A 22045-nucleotide genomic window follows, 5' to 3' on the forward strand; every position below is an offset into this window, starting at 1 on the left:
TAAATTTGAATAAGAAATGAAAATGCGTAATTAAGTCAGTGAAGGTCATTCTAGTATATTCTATGGTTGTAAATTTTGTATTGAGACGCTTAGGATTCGAATAGTTGATGTTTAGAATTTTGTTAAGGAATTTTTTTTTAAATAACTCGTCACTTTTTTTTTCGGTAAAAAAATTTGAAAAAATTCTGAAAATTGTTTTCTTGTTGTTGTGCTTAAGGTGTTTGTTTGTCTCCATAGATGTTGTTGAGAAACTCTGCCCACTTGGAGAGCGGTATGTGTTGAGTTTGCGGAGGCGGTCTATTTACCGTTTTGACGACACTCCAGAAGTCGGAGTGAGATTTGACATTTTTAAATTTTTCTAAGAGTAGCTTGTCGTATGTTACTTTCTTACTTTTTAAAAGTTGGAAGTGACTATTTTTCAATGTATAGTATTCAAGCCATAAAAACTTGTTTTGTTGGTTCGACTTACAGAGGGACAGGAGTTTTTTAAGTGATTTCTTTGACAACAGGCATTCTGAATCGAGCCAAGGCTTATTTGGGATGAATTGGCTTCTTTTATGTGGGAGTGGTTTGAGTAGGCCGCAACTGGATGCTGCAAGCTCAATACTTTCGCATAGGTTATCATATAGACGGTCAGAAGTTGAGGTGGCAAAGTCACCGGAGACGAGAGGAGAGTGAAGCATTGCCATCTCAAAATCTGAAGACTGCGACGGTGACCATACTAGTCTGGATGTAACGGCAGATATTAAGTACTGGTCCTCTATTGCAGGATTGGAGAGGGGTAAATTTAATTCTAGCGTGACTGGTCAGTGATCAGATTTCGTGATGACACTCTCAACCCACATGTCCCTGATGAGGTGCAGCCCGGCGATGTTTACCCACACCAGGTCAACTGTGCTGTTTCCGTTAGCGTTGCCAAACGTGAACTGTCCCGGAGTATCGCTCATAGAGCGACCATTTATGAGCATAAAGCCATTTGAGTCCATAAAATCTTGCAGTGTTTTGCCCCGGTGATTGGTTGCTTTATCATTGGAAATTCTGTCGTTTGTCAAGTTATTTACTCCGAGGTAGTCCATATTGAAGTATCCTAGAGATCCTACTCGTGCGTTAAAGTCACCGGCTATTATGAAGATGTTTGAGTCATTGTAATCCTCAATTTTATACTTTGAAGCTTTTAAATATTTTGTCAACTTGAATAATAAATTGAAACTAACTAAATAATTTTGATCAAAATTAAATAACGTCTAAATAGAATTCTTTTATTTAAGATTATTCCTTTCCCGCGCTGAAACCGAGTATTTTGAAACTCCCGGGCGAAAGAACTACAGTAAGTAAAATTTTCAATAAATAAAAATAACATCCACTAGATGGAAGCATAACAATTGTAGCTTAGAGGGATAGTTTGCTATGAAAAATGCAGCCAACGCGAGATTTAAGTTGGTACCAATCGTCAATTTTTATTATAATTACAAAAAATCCTAAAATCCGAACAAAAACAGTTTCACTGTAAAAAAAAATTAGAAAAACGGTTCACCTTAATCCAGCATGGATCAGACTTGAAAATTAACTATGGCTCAGCCCTGGTAACCAGGCTTGGCCCATCGTTATCATCCCAGACTACAACCAGGACTGGGCCAAGCCTGGCTTACAAGCTTGGCCCAGAGTTTTACATAGTTGGGCCAAGCCTGGACCAAGCTAGGCCCCGTGGTACTTTCCTCTATGGGTAGGATAAAAACAGGAAACAATCATCGTAGTACTTTTGGGCAGAGAATATTTTTTTCTATAATTCCTAATTAAAAACTAGTCACTTAATAAAAAAGGCTGAAATGTCAGGAATTGAAACTCAATTTTTTATTTAAATTGTACATTTCAACCGAGAAGAGCTTGTACCTTTTTACCGGTTGATTAAACGACAAAATTATTTCAGTACTTTTCTGTAAAAAATATTTATCTCTATAATTCCTTGTTAATAACCTGTCAATTGATAGAAAAAACTGATATCTCGGGAAAAAATGATCAGGACTGATCAGACCTGTTCATATCTGATCAGACCTGAAATCCGACCTGATCAGGCCTGTTCAGGTATGATCAGGCCTGAAATTAGGCCTGATCAGACCTGTCCATGTCTGTTCATGTCTGTTCATGTCTGAACTGTTAGATACGCTCAGACCTGATCAGACCTGTTCATGCCTGTTCATGTCTGTTCATGTCTGAAGTGTGAAATACGCTCAGACCTGATCAGACCTGATCAAGCCTGTTCATTCCTGCTCATGTCTGTTCATGCCTGTTCATGTCTGAAGCATTAAATACGCTCAGACCTGATCAGACCTGATCAAGTCTGTTCATGCCTGCTCATGTCTGAAGCATTAAATACGGTCAGACCTGATCAGATCTGATCAAGCCTGTTCATGCCTGCTCATGTCTGTTCATGTCTGAAGCATTAAATATGCTCAGACCTGATCAGACCAGTCCATGTCTGATCATGTCTGTTCTAGCCTAATAAAAAAGGATTAAAACTCCATATATCAGCTGACAAGAACTGTTCATGCATGATTTGCCCTCTTAAATAATATTTTAAATCTGGAAGAAAAATTTTATCGAACTATAGACTGCAGTTCTATTTTTAGAATTAATATGTTCCGTATGACGTATCAGTTTCTATCCCCTTATAAATTTTAAATGTAAAACTTTCATTAAAAATTTCGGCTTATATAAGCATTGCTTTTTAGTTGAACATTTTTTGTTTAAATTGAAAGAAAAATAAAACCAGTCAGTTACTACAGAAACGCAAGCTACTCAAAATTTTCAAAAATTGCATCAGATTTAGTGATTTTATTTCAAAAAAATTTCGACGAGAAGAAACAACTAATTTCTCAAACCCCAATTTTAAAGCTGATAATATTGCTTTTAATTGTAGAACTTTTACTACAAAATGACTTTCAGTAATTTTATAACCCAGGTAAAATTACAAAATAAGTATATTTTACTTTTTTTTTACTTGATTAATTAATAATTAATAATCCTTTAAAAAACTTTGGTCTCATTTTGCTTTTACTACTAATAATAAATTATTAATTGAGAGAAAAAACTCATTTTCAAATAATTTATTGAATGTTTAACGCAATGCATCTCTAAAACTCTATTTATGTATTTTTCGATTCTTTAGATGGGGTAAGAAAGTTATCGATTTCGATCGTCTAACATCAAAATACTTACATAACTCTTGAACTCATTAATTGAATTATGTTTACATGACTCCATTAGAATGAAAAATGCTAAAACATCGATTTTGAAAATACATCCCTTACTGTGTTCTGAAATTAGGCAGCCGATTTAGTCTGAATAAATTTTGCTTGATTAAGATTTATTAAAGTTTGTGCACCCAATGAAACATCTAACTGAGTATGTATCAAATGCGATTCTATTGAAACTAATATTTTAGTTGAATAGAAATATTAAAAAGATTTTCTCGATGTACAGTGGATATCTGTATGAAACAAAGATTGAAAAATTTTAATATTTTTTTAAATGATTTATTAACTTTGAATGTTTTTTTCTAAACATGGAGAACTAAGTACACTTGTGAAAAGAAAACAAACTTTTAATGCATTAAATTTTTAAATAGAGAACATCCCTCCCATCAACATCATCATCATCCTCATCAGTACCTTCATCATCGATTTTGGAAAATACATCAAATCAAATCACAAGTAGAAGGTAAACTATAATACAATCTTATTTACTATATCCTGTTTATTATATCCTGTACTGTTTATTTTCAAATAGTACTGTACTCAAAAATTAAAAGAATGCAAAATTTAGAGAACTATCATGAGATCTAAAAAGCTATTATTTTAACAAAAAGAATCATGTATTAAGAGGATTCTGATCTAGATAAAAAAATTTTACAAGTAGATCAGTCAAATCTATGTCTATTTTTTCACTGATATTAATACTTTTTCAAACAATTAGACTTATCTCAATAAAAATGACGTTCTAAATTTCAATCATTAGCGTTTCAACAGTCGTCAATTCATATTTTTCAAGAGTAAAATATTGTTTTAAACTTGAGTAATTAAATACAAAAATAAAACGAATTTTCTTCAAATTTTTAGTAAATACATGGGTTTAGAAATTTGACCGAAAATGATGAAAAATAATTCCAACTAAAGTAGAACAGATCTCGGGTTTAAAATAAGTTGCTTATATATATTGTTATATATAAGTATATATACTATATTGTTATAGTTGAAAACTATCACAATATCAATAGAAATTACAACTTAAGAATTATTATTTATCTATAAACCTCTTATACTTAAATTACTGAAATAATTAGAATTTATATTTTTAAATAATTTATTTTAAATGAATTTACAAAGGATTGATTGTTAAACGTTTTAATTCACTATGACTTTTCAATGTTGTAATCATATAGAGTCCAAGAAATCATATTTTTTTCCAATTTAAATCATAACTGAAGAGCTGATTTTCAAATGGGTATCTTTTCATATTTTAAAAGACCAGTTTTCCGAACTTTTAAATATTAATTACTTCGAGAATTATAAAGATTTATAAATGAAAATCGAATTGCAGCTTCATAAACGATAGCTTTTTACAGCTAAATTAGAAAAAGTTCAATACAAATATTTATAATTGAAGATAACCAGTTTTTTATCTCGATTAATCAAAAATGAAAAGATACCTTTTTGAGACTCAGCTCCTCAACTGTTCTTAATAAAATAATTTTCAAAAATGTTTATTTCTATCGAACAATCTGGATCGCTAGATCAGTCTCTACAACCTCATATGGAAGAGAATTTAGAAGATCGAATCCACCCCGTTCATGTAGAAGAATCAAATGAAAATACGGGCAGCGAAATTGAAGATTATTTTTCAGATAGCTCAGAGGAGTTTAATGATGCAGAGCGGATTAAAAATAGTACTTACGAAAATGAAGTGGAATCCAATCGTCATCATGAAGATAACAGTAACATTGATAGCAGTGACAGTGATTCTGAAGATACGAGCGGCTTAAATAATCCTTTTTTTAGTGTAAATACACCCACATTTAATTTTCCGTTTATATCTAAACCAAATTTAACCGAAAACGATCATTTGTTAGCTATTCTTGCCATCTCTACACGTAATAATTTTTCATTTGAAGCTATGCTATCCATATTTACTTGGATAAAAATAACTCACACTAACAACAATTTACCGACAACAAAGAAAGCTCTATGGAAAGTCTTACACCGTGATGATACATTAATCAAACGTCATTTATACTGTGGTGTTTGTAAAGAGCATATTGGGGTAGGTAAAAAGCCGTCAAAAACGTGTACTTGTGAGTCATGTGGTCCTGATAAAAAATCTGTAGATGCACGTTATTTTCTTCAGTTGAGCTTAAAGAGCCAATTAAATGAATTTTTTAAAATACCTAATATTGATAAGTCATTGCAATACCGGTTCACTCGAGAAAAAAGAGATTCGTCGGCAATAGAAGATATTTTTGATGGGCAATTTTACCAAAATTTATCTTTACCCGGTAACTTTTTGGACAATTCATTAAATTTTTCTTTTACAATGAACACAGATGGTTGCCAAGTCGCTAAATCATCTAAAGCTAGCGCATGGCCTGTGTACCTGCAATTTAATGAATTACCCCCACACCTACGTAAAAAGCATATGCTTTTATCTGGCATTTTCGTGGACGTACGTCATCCGTCATTGAATCTTGTATTAGATCCAATGATCAAAGAACTGCGTGAATTATACACTACTGGGATTTTATGGAGAACTTCTGATGGTAGAGAAGTGAGGTCAAAATTTGTTGTAACAACATGCATTGTTGATTCACCAGCGAGATCTCTAATTTTAAGAATGCCCTGATAAAAAGAAAGTATTGAGACAAAGAAAAAAGTATTGAAAAGTATTGGTTTTCTAGTCAATCCAATACTTTTCAATACTTTTTTCTTTGTCTCAATACTTTTTTTTATTCAGGGTGAAGCAGTTCAATGGCTATTATGGATGCACTTTTTGTTATGCAAAAGGAGAACATCAGGAACACAAACATGTATATCCGAGAATTGACTGATCTACGAATCTGCGAACAGATGAAGAAATGAGAAGAGATATGCTTGCAGCTTATGAAACAAAAACAATCATCAATGGAATAAAAGGTATTTCAGCTTTATCAGGTCTACCAGAATTCGACTTGGCAAACGGACTTGCGGTCGATAGCTTACATGCAGTTTTTTTTAGGAGCTGTAAAACAGCATACGAATTTATTTTTCACTGCAACAGATTCACCATACTATGTTGGTGACCCGACCAATTAAAGATTTAGAAAATTTATGCTTGTATAATTTTGCTAAATGGTACGATACAACTAAGACAGAACCAAAAAATAATCTTAATGAGTATTATGAAATACGTCCAGGATTATTTTTGAAAAAACGGTTACGAGGTTATTTAATTAATCATTTTAGATATAATATTGCAAATCGACCAGAAGATTATTTCTACTCATTGTTATTATTATTTCAACCATGGCGTAATACAGATGAACTTAAAAATGGATTTGAAACTTACACAGAGTCATTTACTCATCATCAGCATATGCTTCAACAAGCTAATGATTATCATGAATATAATGAAGAATTTGAAAAAGGTTTAGAATACATAAAAAAATTGATTGAAAATAAATGTAATAATGACGATGATAATAATGATGATTCACAGAAAAAGTCATCAAACTGTGATGCTGCCGAAATACATATAATAGCTAAAGAACTCAATGATGCTGCACAAAAGCATGATAATAATAATTGTACTCTAGCTGATATGATTAATAACATGAACGCTGATCAAATAAAAGTTTTTGAAAAAATTAAAAATAACGTATTATCTGATAATACAAAATTAAGATTGTATGTTAGCGGAGAAGGTGGCACAGGAAAAAGTTTTCTAATCAATGCAATTAAACGTTGGATTAGAGAAGAATTGAATCTAGAAACGGTTGTAACAGCCCCTACTGGTATTGCTGCTTTCAATATCAATGGGTTGACTATACATCGAGTATTTCAATTGCCTGTCGAACACGGTTTCACACCATCTTATACGCAATTATCTGACAATGTGCTAAAAGCATTACGTGATCAGTTACAAAACACAACGCTATTTATCATTGATGAGATATCAATGGTCTCAAATATTACTCTGATATATATACATTTAAGACTAGTAGAAATTTTTGATATCGATGATTGGTTCGGAGGTAAACATGTTGTTGTTTTTGGAGATTTACTCCAACTCCCTCCTGTACATGAAAATCCAACTTATGTCACATTATCATCTGAAGATGCTGAGAAGTATGTTGGGTCATTGTGTAGTGTTAAGTTATGGACCGACTTATTCTGTTATGAAGAACTAAGAATTAATATGAGACAAAAAACTGATAATATTTATGGTCAGCTGCTCTCTCGAGTACGAGTTGCTTCTATGACTAATGACGACATCAAATTATTAGAGCAGAGAAAAATTACTATTGATCCGTCTCTTTCGTATAATGAAAAATTACATGAAATATGTAATTACATTGAGAAATTGCCGTCAGATTCAGTCTGTTTGGTACCTACGTGTAAGCAATGTGATTTAATAAATTCAGTTATGACGAGTAAAATTTCTTCTGAAGAAATTATACTAACGGCTCGTGACCACTTAGATTGTAATAAATCGTTGATCAAAAAAGTATCTGACACTTTAAATAAAATAGAAGACAATGCTAGTCAATCAGCTGGACTTGCTAAAACTATAACAATAAAAATTGGTGCGAAAGTTATGTTACGTCGAAATATTGATGTTACTCTTGGTCTAGTAAATGGTGCTATTGGAACAGTTAAACCAGTCTCCAAGTCGATTGATGGGAGTGAAATACAAGCTATCAATATAGACTTTGGTGCAGATACCGAATACGCTATTGAGAAGATTAAAGTCAAATTTCAATTATTTGAAAGAGCTTTTGTTGTAAGAGAACAATTCCCATTATGCTTGAGTTATGCAGTGACTATTCATAAGAGTCAAGGCTTAAGTCTAAAAAATGCTATCATTGAAGCGGGGAACACCATTTTTTATGTTGGTCAAATTTATGTAGCTCTATCTCGTGTAACAGAGTTACGTGGATTACATTTAATCAATTTTGATCCTCATTCCATTAAAGCTCTTCAGGAATTAAAGAATATAATCGTTTAAGAAAAATTTATCGGTCTGATTTACCTACCATACCAATTCCTGATACACGGTGGCAAAAAGTATGGGACATGATTTGGGCAGTTGAAGAACATTCTATTCAAATTGAACCCAAAAAAGCAAAAAAAGCTTCTCTTAATTTATTAGAATTTAGAGGTATCGAAAACTGTGATAACGTTTCCGATGGTCTTAATTCAATTATTCAATGCATGTTTAATAATACAATAATTAGACCGTTATTAATCAATCATGGCCTAAAGAATCACTCTGTCAGCAATAAACTTAGTAATCTATTTAGCAAATACAATAATCGCGAATTAATTTTAAAGTCAAGTGACATTAAAGAGTCATTAATAGAGCAGCCTTGTTCTATTACAAATAATGATCCTGTATCAGTATTTCTTAAAATTTGTGAAGATAATTGTGATATTAGAAATTTAGTGCAATTTAAATTAGAAATTAATGATCGATGCAAAACGTGCAGTTATTCCAATTCCTATTGTGTATTAGAAAATGTATTACAAATTTCAATACATGATGAGAAAAAAACATTTGAATTACAAGAATTAATTGATTCATCATTTGGATATTGGTTTACTAGTTTCAAATTTTGTGAAAATTGTAAGGAAGCCAAAGATACGCTAACAAAAATTTCATTAAATTCTTTGGAACAGATATTAGTTGTGAAATTAGTTTTGTCTGTAAAAAGAAAAAATAAATTGACAAACAGGAAAAAAGGATTTATAAAATCGGTACCCAAAGCAAAAATATCATTATGTAATACAAACTATTCTGTTGTCAGTGCTATATTTAACTCTTCAAAAGATGGTAATTCTGAAAATCATCATGTTGCGATGATTAAACATAATTTATCTTGGATCCAAATAGATGATGAGACTGTACAATCAGTAAGATGGCCTGCGAATTCTAAAAGTGCTTACATATTTTTCTTACAAAAGAAGTAAATTGAAACTTGAATGAAATAACTACTACTAATAACTTATTCGAAATTAAAAAAAAATACTTAAACGAACTCAAACAAAAAAAAATAACTTAAAGAATTATAATACTAACAAGGAAACTCTCTCCGGTGTCCCCCTCCGATTTTGATGAAACTGAGATATGTTATTCTCCGTCGAAATCTAAGAGACACGTATTTTTTTTTATCTGCGGAAAAACATTTCTAGGGGGTGAAACTACCCCTCAAAAGTTAGCCTCCAAAGGGGTGTTTTTCAAGTTTCGCATACTTGCAGTTTAAATAATCGAATGGGACCAATTGCATAATTTTCAGGGTGGAAAATCATGAAAAATGCTTTTGGTTTTATAATAAAACAATGGATAGAACAAAAGTTATGGGGGTTGAAAATCACAAAACTTTTATAAAAAAAAAACTATTCGATGGATTTCAATGAAACCAACGGCAATCGGAAGAGGAAAAAAAAGTAGAGAATACGTCTTTCGGGGTTTTTCCGAAAAATTAAGTTTAAGGGGTGAACATCCCTTAAGCATATCTACATTGACCACCAAGAAAATATCGTTTTTTATATTAATTTCGATATGAATTCATCAATAATAATTTGTTCGTACATTTCAAGCATTTAGAAAATAATAATAATATTATATCTTAATATTTTACTTACTTGTTTACTTCTCATCCCAAACTTTATTTTGTGTATCGGGACATCAAATATTATAAATGTCATGTAATGTGAATCTGTTTTGGAAAAAAAAGAAAAAAGAAAAAATGCTTACAATATATGCTTTACTATAATCAAATTAAATTTAAAAATAATTTACAAATGATTTTTACAAAAATATTTAATATTTCTGATGTTTATGAAATTTAATACTTAAATTCATCATTTTGTCATATGCAGATCTATTCAATATATGTTTTGCAATCGTGATGTTCATGAAAAAAATGTTGAAAACACAACGACTTTTTGCACCATGAACAGCGGATAATTGCTATATTTTGACAACCAGGAACCTCACAATGAGAATTGCATGATCCGTGAAATACAAAATCCACAGGATTTTCGAACTCATCTGGTTTTACTTCTGTGTAGCCACTTTTGTACCACGAGTACTTGAATAAATTTATGTACCGAGGAGATGACAATTGGATATGTGTAAGTGATTGTAATTTTATAATGTTATTTCGTAAATGCAAGTTTATGTCCAAATTCATCAAAACTGTACGATCCGAAAAATATCGAACAAAATTTTTCCATACTCGGAATCCAAAAACATCAAGCGGTTGAATTTTCCCAGTTGTACCTTTTGGTAAGATCATTACTTCAGTATCTTTATTTGTTGGTTTAACGCTTTGTACAACTTGAGGACAATGCCCAGTCCATGAGTCAATTAGTAATAAAGATTTTGGGCCCACATTTGAAAAAAACACCCTCTCCAACCAAATTTTGAAATGATCTGAAAATTAAAAAATATGAACTATTTGTATCAACAATAACTTATGCGCAAACCAGAAAAAGAAATAAAGAATAATTCGTACCTGATGTAAGTTTTCCTGATTTTGATGCTTCTATGTATACATTATGAGGTCTAAAAAGTGTTGTTTCAACTATTGGTCTAAATTTACCACTTGGTTCTTTTAGAACCAAAAAAAGTGGGGATAAAAGCTTTCCATCAGCGGATACAGTTGGTTGAACTGTGTAACTATGAGTAGTAGAAGTAACAGATTGTACAAGACATTCTACTTGCTTCTCTCCTTCAACAGCTAAAGTTCGACCGGAATGCATTTCCAACTGAAAACCACTTTGATCTGAATTATATACGTTTGCTAATTCATAAATTTTAATTTTTTGTTTTACATTATTGACGAATTCCTCAGCTTGCTGTTTTAATGATTTACTATCTTCAATGGTTTTGGACGTGATAAACTTATTTATTTTTCTTGATACGATGCGATGTGCTCTTTTGAATGACGCGATCCACTTTGTTGATGCTTTAAAACGGAAATCTTCCGCACCAATTTCTTTTTGAGCTTGTAAGGCCCATCTTTTTATGTCACAATCATGTACGATTAAACCTGCATCTATAGCTGCTTTGAAATTTTGTAATGTATATTCACAAATTCTTGCTAATTTTTCCTTATAAGTCCCTCCCTGATTTAAAGTATGAGCCCATCTTCGTAACTGTCGCACAGATTGTACCTTTCTAAATTTTTGTCTAACACTGTCTAAACTTAAATTTCTTTTTTTACCACTACGCCAGTACTCGACGGCTTTCAATTTATATTCATAAGATAAATCTTCAACATCCTTAGTGCATTCGTCGATAGGTGTTTCTTGATCAACTAGTGCATTTGCCCAGTCTTTATCTTCCACGACTTCCATCGTCCAATCTTTATACGGTTCTTGGAAATGCAAAGAACTTTCTTCGACCATTTCGACTCCGGAGTATTCGTTCATAGCATTGAGTAAAATATTTTCAAAACTTTCTTTGATTTGTATTTCTTCGTCATTTACTGGCGATTCTGGAATGTTCATGACTTGAAATGTTGTTAAGAGTAGTCTTATAACATTTATAGGATTGATTTTCATTTTGCTCTATGTACTAAAATAAAGATTTTCGTACAATTTTAAATTATTCACTTATTAAAAAAAAAAAAAAAAAAAAAACACGATTATAATATTGAATTATAAAAGATGAAGTACATCGCAGTAACTAAACTAATCTCGAAATGATACATTTATTTATACTATGTTGTTTTTCACATTACTGACTCATATATACTAAAAATATAATTATCTCTTTTTTTGTATGAGATAACGATGAATGATTATTATGATTATAATAAATCATTATAAGCATTTTCTTTTTTTTTTTTCCAAAGCAGATTCACATTAAATGACATTTGTAATATTTGATGTCCCGATACACAAAATAAAGTTTGGGATGCGAAGTAAACAAGTAAGTAAAATATTAAGATATAATATTATTATTATTTTCTAAATGCTAGAAATGTACGAAAAAATTATTATTGATGAATTCATATCAAAATTAATATAAAAAACGATATTTTCTGGGTGGTCACTGTAGATATGCTTAAGGGATCTTCACCCCCTAAACTTAATTTTTCGGAAAAACCCCGAAAGACGTATTCTCTACTTTTTTTTCCTCTTCCGATTGCCGTTGGTTTCGTTGAAATCCATCGAATAGTTTTTTTTTTATAAAAGTTTTGTGATTTTCAACCCTCATAACTTTTGTTCTATCCATTGTTTTATTATAAAACCAAAAGCATTTTTCATGATTTTCCACCCTGAAAATTATGCAATTGGTCCCATTTGATTATTTAAACTGCAAGTATGCGAAACTTGAAAAACACCCCTTTGGAGGCTAACTTTTGAGGGGTAGTTTCACCCCCTAGAAATGTTTTTCCGCAGATAAAAAAAAATACGTGTCTCTTAGATTTCGACGGAGAATAACATATCTCAGTTTCATCAAAATCGGAGGGGGACACCGGAGAGAGTTTCCTTGTAAGTCAAAAAAGTCCATTTCATAGATTGTAATTTTTCTGCATGGTTTTGACTATTTTAATCTCTACTATTAATTAAATGATTACTTTATCTTAAACTAAACAAAAATTAAATGAAATTACTACTCATAATTTATTCTAAATTAAAAAGAAAAAAAAGAATTATTCTAAACTAATTAAAAAAAAAAAAAGACTTATAAATTAATTAAAAAAAAGAAAGAGGGGTTCGCCCATCTCAAGCTTTAACATTGATTGATATCAGCATGATTACGTTGCAGTATCTTTATTATCCTTCTATCACTGTAATATGTACTGCATAAAAGAGCAGTGTCTTGCCTTGATGATCTCTGTAATTTACATCAGCTCCTTTATTTATTAATAATTTAACCACTACCGAATTAAATCGTTATTTAAAACGGTATTGGGACAAACTCCCAATTTGAACAGTTTTTCGACAATGTATACAAAGCCTAATCAACCGCTGTAAAAATTATTTACTTATTTTGAATATGATGTTGTTTAATTGTTTAATTGTAATGCTACTAGCTACTATGAGAAAAGAAAACTTTAATTTTTTTATCAAGAATTGAGCTTTAAAATCAAAGAACGAACGACCGTTCTTATGATTATAGCTTTGCCTGAAAAAATTCATTTATTTATGAATTTTTAATATTGCGCGGGAAAAGTTCAAATTTTTAGTTAAAAATGTACAAGTATTTTATGAATACAAAAAATGTTATAGAATAAATTATCATACAACCATCCATGTGTATGTTTGATAAATATTTTTTTAATTAAATTTTATTTATTAACCGGTCTAAATACACAACAGACTTAACATTGTTTGAGTTCTACTTTCTTCGGATAAACCAGCTGTTCACTGTCTGGGGAATTCTCATTGAAGAGAGTGTACATTCTATAATCTCATGGTTGTTGCCTGTAGATGGCAATGTCATTCAATTGAGCGGGTTTCAAATAATCGAGAAAAAATTGTGGCCACGAGGTTGAGTGCACTATTTTTTTTATTATTGCAAATTATATTTTAAAGTGTATGTACAGAAATACTTATATTTTGGCAAATAGTGTGCCTCTGAATCTAGATAAGAAATACTTTTCTGTAAGTTTGGGACTTACTGAATTGTTTTTAATTTCTGTGGTTATCAAACAAATATAACCTCAACTTTGGCGACAAAAACCGTCACAAGCCAAGACAGAGGTGGGTGTGAACGGCGCCGCCTCCGGTGTATGGATGGACTGATCAAGAAACATATAGAAGTACGAAGACACGGGTTGACTAAATTGAATTTCTCAGAATATCTTGAATCCGAGGACAAGAAAATGACTAATGACCGTGGAGATACTTCTCTAGACAAAACGCAAAGCTCCAAAATAGTGATCTCAAGTGATGATGAAGAGGATGATACAGCGCAAAACAAGGCTAAAAAATCCAGATGCGATTCGGGAAATTATGTTGACAACTCCATGGAATGCGAAACCGAAAGTAGAGTAAACAGCAACGTCATCAACAACAACAAGAACAAGAACGACAATGACAACGACACAGAGTCACCAAAAAGGAATAAAGACACTCCTTCTCCAGTGAGAGGGATAGCTAAATACAAATCCACGGACAAGGGACCTTTTTATATCTTTGTTCGTGAAGTAAAAGAAAAAGCTGATGATAAACCAGTAAGTTTTTTAAAAGTTGCTCGCAAACTATCAAAGCTTACAATTTGTTTTAGTGACATTACGCAGAGCTCACGAAGCACTTGGAGATTACTTTTTCATTCTATCAAAGAGGCTAACAAATGTATTGACATTCAAGAACAGTTTAAACTACTTGGGTTGGAAGTTTTTATCCCAAACTTTATTCGATTCCAGAAAGGTGTGCTTCGTGGTATACCATTAGATATGAGTGATGCTGAGATTAAGGAGGCCATCAACCAAGATTTGTCCAACGTCCGGATCACGGAGGTTTTCCGAATGAAGAGAAAGACCAAAGACCAATGGACACCATCTAGAGCTGTCTGTGTCACATTTGAAGCGAGTAAATTACCTAATTATGTCAAGATGTGGGGCGCTCCAATGCGTGTAGATGAGTACACTCCATCTGTCCGTATTTGTTACAACTGCGGAAAATTAGGACACATTGGTGCCAAATGCACTAAAGAGAAAGTGTGCCTTCAATGTGGCCAACAACACGCCGTTGAGAAAGGTGAAAAGTGCACGATGCCTAAATCGTGTGTCAACTGTAAAGGTGAACACAATACACTGGACCATTGTTACCCAAGTCGTCTTGCAGAAGTAGAAACCAAACGGATCATGTCCAGAGATAAGGTCTCTTTTCTAGAAGCCAAAAAATCTCTGAGTAACAACCATCAGAACACCAATGTGGTACAACAACAACAACAACGTACATCTTCCGGGTCTCTGGTCAGATCAAGAAGGGATTTTCCATCCCTCCCTGCCAACAGCCAACCCCTCAAAGATTTTTCGGCGAAGACATTTGAAAACAAGCAGCAAGAGAATGCATGGAGTCAGGTGAGGAAAGAACGTGAATCGTCAGAAGTTCCAGCCCAAGAAGCTACGTCGATAGTGGAGAAGAATGTTCCAGATGTCATAGTAGATTCACTGCAAAGGCTTCTGAAGGCGTTGGTCGAAGCTCCTGATGCTATAAAGCTAATAGAACGTATCATGAGAACTGTCAAACTACATTATGAGTGCACAACACCACAATAAAAATAAGAAGAGTTTATCTACACACTCGATAAGTATAATCCAGTGGAACGCTAGAAGCATTAGTTCTAAATTACCTGAACTTGAAAAATATTCTAGTTTTACTGATATTTTTATTTTTTCAGAGACATGGCTTAGGAAGAAAGATTCTATGTACCTGAAGGGTTTCGATACGGTGAGGACAGACCGACAGGATGGAAATGGCGGAGGAGTTGCCATTCTATTAAGGAGCACATTTAAATACTCCATGATTCGGGGTATATGGAACTGTAACAACAAGGTTGAGGTATGTGGGGTAAGATTGTATACTGCTAACGGCCCTATTTCTATTATATCATATTATAGACCACCTCACGCGAGATACGCGATTGATGGAGACGAATGGGCCCGTTTTTTCGGCCAATTTGAAGGTCAATTCCTGATAGCTGGGGACTTTAATATGCATCACTCGTTATGGGGAGGGTCGAACGATTCTAAAAATGGTAAAATATTGGTTGAAGTTTTGGAAGGGAGGGAGGTAATATGTCGTAATGATGGAAATCCCACACATATGTGTCCAGGGACTGGTTCAGTCTCTGCTTTAGATTTGTCTTTCGTTGACGCTAGATCCGCATGGCTTTTTAGTTGGAAAGTTGGTGACGATTACTGGGGATCGGATCATCTGCCTATATTTATAGAATATAACTCTCGTGGTCAGCCTGGTTTTCTTCGAAAACCGTCAAATAGATTGTATGATACCTCAGTAGATTGGGACATTTTTAGTAGATCTTTCTCCGAAAAAATTCTCGATCTCAAGGAACTATTTAACTCCGATGAAGAGATCCAGATCAAGTATACCACCTTTGTTGTGTCAATTGAGGATTCTATCCTCGAAGCATGTCCTAAAAAACGAAGAAGAAATCAAAAGACTTGTGGCGATATAGGTCAAAATAATAATTATAATAATAATAATCCTAGGAACAGCCCCCCATGTGTGTGGTGGAATGAAGAATGTGAGAAGTTGATCAGGTTAAGGAGGGCTAGCTTAGCTAAATTTAAGTTTGATAGGTCAGCAAGTAATTTCGAAGAGTACCAGAAGCGGCAACGAGAAGCGAGAGATGGGTTAAAACGCATTAAAAAAGAAAGCTATATCTCCCTTCTGCGAAGGTTTATCGAAAGATACTAATCCTAAGCTGTTACGGAGTACCATCAAAGGTTTCAAAAATAGATGGAATTTTAGAGAAAACATGAACGAGTACAGTGATACTAAAATTAGGTCGATTAAAAACTTAATAGACGAGCTATGTCCTCCGTGGGCTGAAGGCCCAACTCTTGAACTTAGTGACGTAGCTGGGGACCAGTTCTTAGATTTACCGTTTACCTCTGAAGAACTCGATTTCGCTATTGCTAATCTTAGATTAAAATCCAGTCCAGGTCTAGACGGCATTGATTACCAAATATTATCCCAACTTCCTCAGGAAGGTAGAGTATTGCTCTTGGACCTATATAATCAAATATACTCCTCCCGTACCTTTCCAGAAGACTGGAGAAAATATTCAATTTTCTTCATACCAAAAGCTGAGAGAGAAAAATTCCGACCTATTTCGCTGGCACCCTGTATTTGTAAAATTATGGAAAAGATATTAAACAATCGAATAATGTGGTGGTTAGAATTTAATGGCAAACTACCCGAATCACAAAACGGTTTCAGGAAGGGCAGATCCTGTGCTGACAATTTGGCCATCCTCTGTTCGAGTATAATTAAAGGCTTCAAAAAAGGGGAAATAACGGCTGCTCTATTCTTAGACATCAAAGCAGCCTATGCTAATGTTTTATCAGAACCACTCATTGAAAAAATGAAAACTTTAGGCTTTCCAATTAATCTTGTTACTTTTGTTTATAATTTGGTATCCAAAAGATACCTCAATTTTCAATTTGGGAAAATCTCCGAATCCAGGGTTATATTTAGAGGTCTTCCTCAAGGAAGTGTACTTAGTCCCATCTTATACGCTATTTATGTACTAGACTTAGATAACGTTGTCCAAATCGATCGATCGTGCATGCTTCTTCAATACGCCGATGACGCATGCATCACCGTACAGAACAAGGATACTTCCTCAGCTATTGAAGTCCTGGAAGGAGTTACTGGCGGTGTTTTGGGAGTGCTGGATAGATTAGGGTTGGATCTCTCTGTGTCTAAAACCAAGTTGTGCATTTTCAGTAAAAATAACATAGCTCTGCAGAATAGAGAAGGTAATAGAAGAGTAAAAGGCAAGAGAAAGTGGAAATTCAGAATTGCTGGCTCAATGATTGAAAGCTGTGAAGACGTTCGTTTTCTAGGAGTGCAATTACAGTCTTCGCTCAAGTGGAATCTACAAATAGATAGGATTGATAAAGTTTGTCGCAACTCTCTGAAGACCATAAGCTGCCTGAGACGCACGTGGTGGGGTGCTGACCCAACTATCCTACTAAGAATATATAGGGCCTTAATCAGGTCTAGAATAGAATACGGGGGACTTTTTTTCCACAACTTAACAAAATCTGAACAATTAAAACTAGATAGGATACAATACAAAAGTTTAAGAGAGATCTTAGGATACACTGGTTCGACCCCAACGTCTGTCATTCTCACAGAGGCTAAAGAACCTCCACTCGAAGTCAGATTTAAATATCTACTACGTAACTTTCTTTCTAGAGCGATTACTCGCCGAAAACACAATATTTTGGGTATCTTAGAAGAATTGGTAGCTCTTGAGGATAACCCAGTGATAATAAACAGAGAAGGTAATGTGAATCTAATAAACTGTTTTCGAGACATAGATTCTATTAGTCACGTGATTAAATCTTCTGATAGTCCCATATGTTACGATTACGGTTTAGAAACAATATGGTTTCATCCGAATGTGTCTTTCAAGGAAGGTGAGGAAATAAAAAACAGCAATATAAATGACTGTCAGGGGCTCTTCCGAGACATTTTTAATGAGTACTTGAGAGGAGGATGGACGTGCTACTTTACAGATGGATCAAAGGACAAGTTCGCGCCTTTTGGGGGTTTTGCGGTGGTCCAACCGGAGGACCAACAAGAGTTAGCATTTAGGGCTCCGAAATATGCATCGATTTTTACCTTAGAAGCAATGGCCATTGTAGAAACCCTAAAAATGATATATAGGGCCAATTTTAAATGCTCAGCTATTTTTTCTGATTCCAGAAGCGTTCTACAAGCGTTGATAACAGATAGTAACCTTAACAAAAAGTCATACCTTGTGTTTCTCATAAGAAAGTTGATTAAAAAACTAGCAGATCAAAGAAAACGTGTTCAACTCTTTTGGATTCCCTCTCACTGTGGTATCTCAGGCAATGAATTGGCTGACAATGTGGCTAAAAATGCGATCTATTCGGGTAAAGATACCTCGCTACTTCTCCCAGGTAGCGACTTTAAAGGACTATGGAAAGAACGCATAAATAATGAATTTAAATACTGGTTTGTAGAGATAAGTAGGGACAAAGGGTTCACTTTCCAAAAGAATATTGGTTTTGGGGGGGTTAAACCATGGTTTGACAAAATGAAACTGAACAGACGGGCCATAGTTTCCATCAATCGCTTGAGAAGTGGTCATACCTCACTAAAATCAAGCTTAGCCAGGTTTGGTATTGTACAATCAGCCTTATGTGAATGTGGAGAGACTGATGAAACCCCGGATCATGTATTTTTTCAATGTTCTCGTTTTGATGCACAGAGAGTTGACTTTCTTAAAGTTTTGACTAAGACCATCGGTATGGGCCCTTACAGTATCGAAACCCTGCTTAATTTTCCTAGCCATGATCTCATTAGAATTTTTGCCAAATTTATTGTTTCACTGGACATTTTTATTTAAGGTATACTCTTATTTGTATTAATTTTTGTGTTTTTTAATTCTTTAATGCCTTAAGTAATTACTTTTATATTATAAAGAAAATGTGAAAATGACTGTAAATAATGCCAAGTGGTAGAAACTTATCTAAATTAAATTTTAATTAAATTATATTAATATAAGATTTCAGTAGTTTTTGGAAGATAACACTAAGTTAAAATATGTAGTTTATTTAAAACTCTGTACCTGAAAAAAAAAAAAAAAATATTTAATTTTAGTTATATGTATTTGTATTTGTATTTTATAGATATTTATAGTACATATTATATTTAAACATGTATTTGAACGACGCGCTTAAAAGTGTGTAACTGTACTTTATAAATTTAATAATAAGACAGAATATTGTATTTGGCATATGTGGCAGCATTAGGAATACCCAAACGCCATCTCACTGTAATTTTTATCTTCCAATAAAAAAAAAAAAAAAAAAGTTTCAAATAATCTTAATCTCTTGATAATACGTAACACAACTATGTGTTTGATACATTGTGTCATATACTAACAACAATATCATAATAACAGTAAATAATATTGGTAGTCATAATAACAATAACAATAATAGTAATTATAATACTGAAGTTATAACATTGGTAATAATGAATTGATGTTAACAATAATAGCAATAATAATACTTGTCACAGGGTTTTTATTCCCTCTGTGCATCCCTCCCTGCGCCTAAATTTGGCAACAGATCCACACTCGGTGTGTCTCTGAATTTATTATTTTATATTTATTTATTAATTTATTTATTGAATTTAATATTATTAGTATTATTTATATTTGAAATTTCTAATATTATGGTTATTAATTTAAGAATTAATTTTATCTTTATTTCAGACATTTATAATGAATTATTTATAATTTATTATTATTATTATTATTTGTGTGCATTGCCGTAAATCATTGTCATATAGTACCTAATTTTACTATGAGTGATAAATCATAGCCTTTGCTCGCACGGGTGAGGCCCTACAATATCGATCGCGAGCAAAGAGTTCATTGAATTAGGGAAAATGGCTCGAGAGGCCCTTGTTGTCGAACACGAGGCCTCGAACGGTTTACGGTGACAAACATTGGGCAGACACGCGGTGGCCCGCTTGGTGTGAGGTAGACACGCGGGACCTCCGCTATTGTAAGGAGTGTGGATTTGGTGCCTTGGTTTGAGTTTCCTTTTTCTGGTGAGTACTCACAAGTTGAGATCAATTAATATCCGCACACCGCTGTCTCCTGGCTTAAATAAATTATTCTTTTACTGTTTAATTAAAATCACTATCGATTGATCGGGTCGATCCCGTAGCGAGTAAGGGTTATCATAAGGGAATATTTGTACCTGTCCCGAAAGCCGCGTGTTGGGTCCTCGATACGGTTAGCAATGTTTATAATTATTATTGTCAAATTGGGTTTATTATTTTGCGTCATTGACAATTATTATTGTCAAACATTAATTATCATTACAAGTATTATTTTCAAGCGCGATTCAGATTTAATATTCTTAAATTTTAATTACTGTTACGATTATTGTTTTGATTGCGGTTATTATTATTCTCGAACGCAATATTGTAAAATAAGTTGAAGAAAAATTTATATGTTAATCAAGAATTCCATAAAGGATTTATTTTGTTATTTAAAGGATAAATTTAGTTTAAAGTAACTTCGTTTTTGAATAAATAATTTATTTATTTTTATTGAAATTTTCTGATCCATTAATAATTAATGTATGAAAGCTGATTCCCGGATTCTTTTCCTATGACTCATCTTCCTATCTTAGCTAAATAATCTAAGATATTAATTTATAATTATTTAGTTATTGTTTTTGATTCCAAATAATATCCTAATCTCGACTTTGATTATTTCGTGATTTATTTTCCATTCTCATTAATTTAAATCGTTAATTGATCGTCCGGCGCGGCCCCTGGAATTTTTATTATTTTTGGTAATTTTCATAAAAAATTACCTGGCGTCCAAATGTGCACTAACCCAGCCTGAGGGGTTTCCGGGTTAATTTTATTATTTATTAAAAAGGGCGAGCGTAAAATACTCTACCCAGCCGATATTTCCGCCATCGGTCGAATTTAGTTAAATTTTGGGAAAAAGTATTGTTACATACTTATCATTATCATTATTATTACTAAAATAATTGTTGTTTTTATTCAATTCATGTGTATTGCAGTATTAAATAAAAATTAAAAAATTTTTAACTTCCCGCTAAAAATCTCAGATTTTCAAAAATCGGGAAGTTATTGTTTTTACCCCGTTTGGCAAAAATCGAGTTTTCATCAGATCTCGACGTTTGAAGGTCACAGGAAGCTTCCCTGACTACCCCCGCGATGTTGTCACTATGTCTGTATGTATGTATGTGTGTGTGTGTGTGTGTGTGTGTGTGTGTGTGTGTGTGTGTGTGTGTGTGTGTGTGTGTGTGTGTGTGTGTGTGTGTGTGTGTGACTATGTGACTCGCTTATAACTTTTGAACGGTTGAACCGATTTCATCGCGGTTGGTGCCATTCGAAAGGGCTACGCTGAACTTAGATTTCCTGAGAATTTGAACCGATTCGGACCGATAGATTTTAAGAAATCTTGAAAAATCTTAAAAAAAATAAGAAAAAAATCATTTTTGAAAGTAGTTTTTTTGGAATATCTTTTAAACGGCTCTTTTATCTTTTAAACTAAT

The 22045-nt window shown here is 33.1% G+C and overlaps 2 protein-coding genes across 2 annotated transcripts; both read left to right on the forward strand.

Moving 5' to 3' along the window:
• The first annotated feature begins 14089 nt into the window (after positions 1–14089).
• On the forward strand, positions 14090–15490 carry LOC123269674. The gene has a single exon (XM_044735511.1). The coding sequence runs from the start codon at positions 14090–14092 to the stop codon at positions 15488–15490; it is 1401 nt and encodes a 466-aa protein (XP_044591446.1).
• A 1223-nt stretch (positions 15491–16713) lies between these two features.
• On the forward strand, positions 16714–19341 carry LOC123269675. The gene has a single exon (XM_044735512.1). It carries the CDS (start codon positions 16714–16716, stop codon positions 19339–19341), a length of 2628 nt encoding a protein of 875 aa, XP_044591447.1.
• The last annotated feature ends 2704 nt before the right edge of the window (positions 19342–22045 follow it).

The sequence above is a fragment of the Cotesia glomerata genome, linkage group LG7, assembly GCF_020080835.1.
Source record: "Cotesia glomerata isolate CgM1 linkage group LG7, MPM_Cglom_v2.3, whole genome shotgun sequence".
In the NCBI taxonomy this organism is placed as follows: Eukaryota; Metazoa; Arthropoda; class Insecta; order Hymenoptera; family Braconidae; genus Cotesia; species Cotesia glomerata.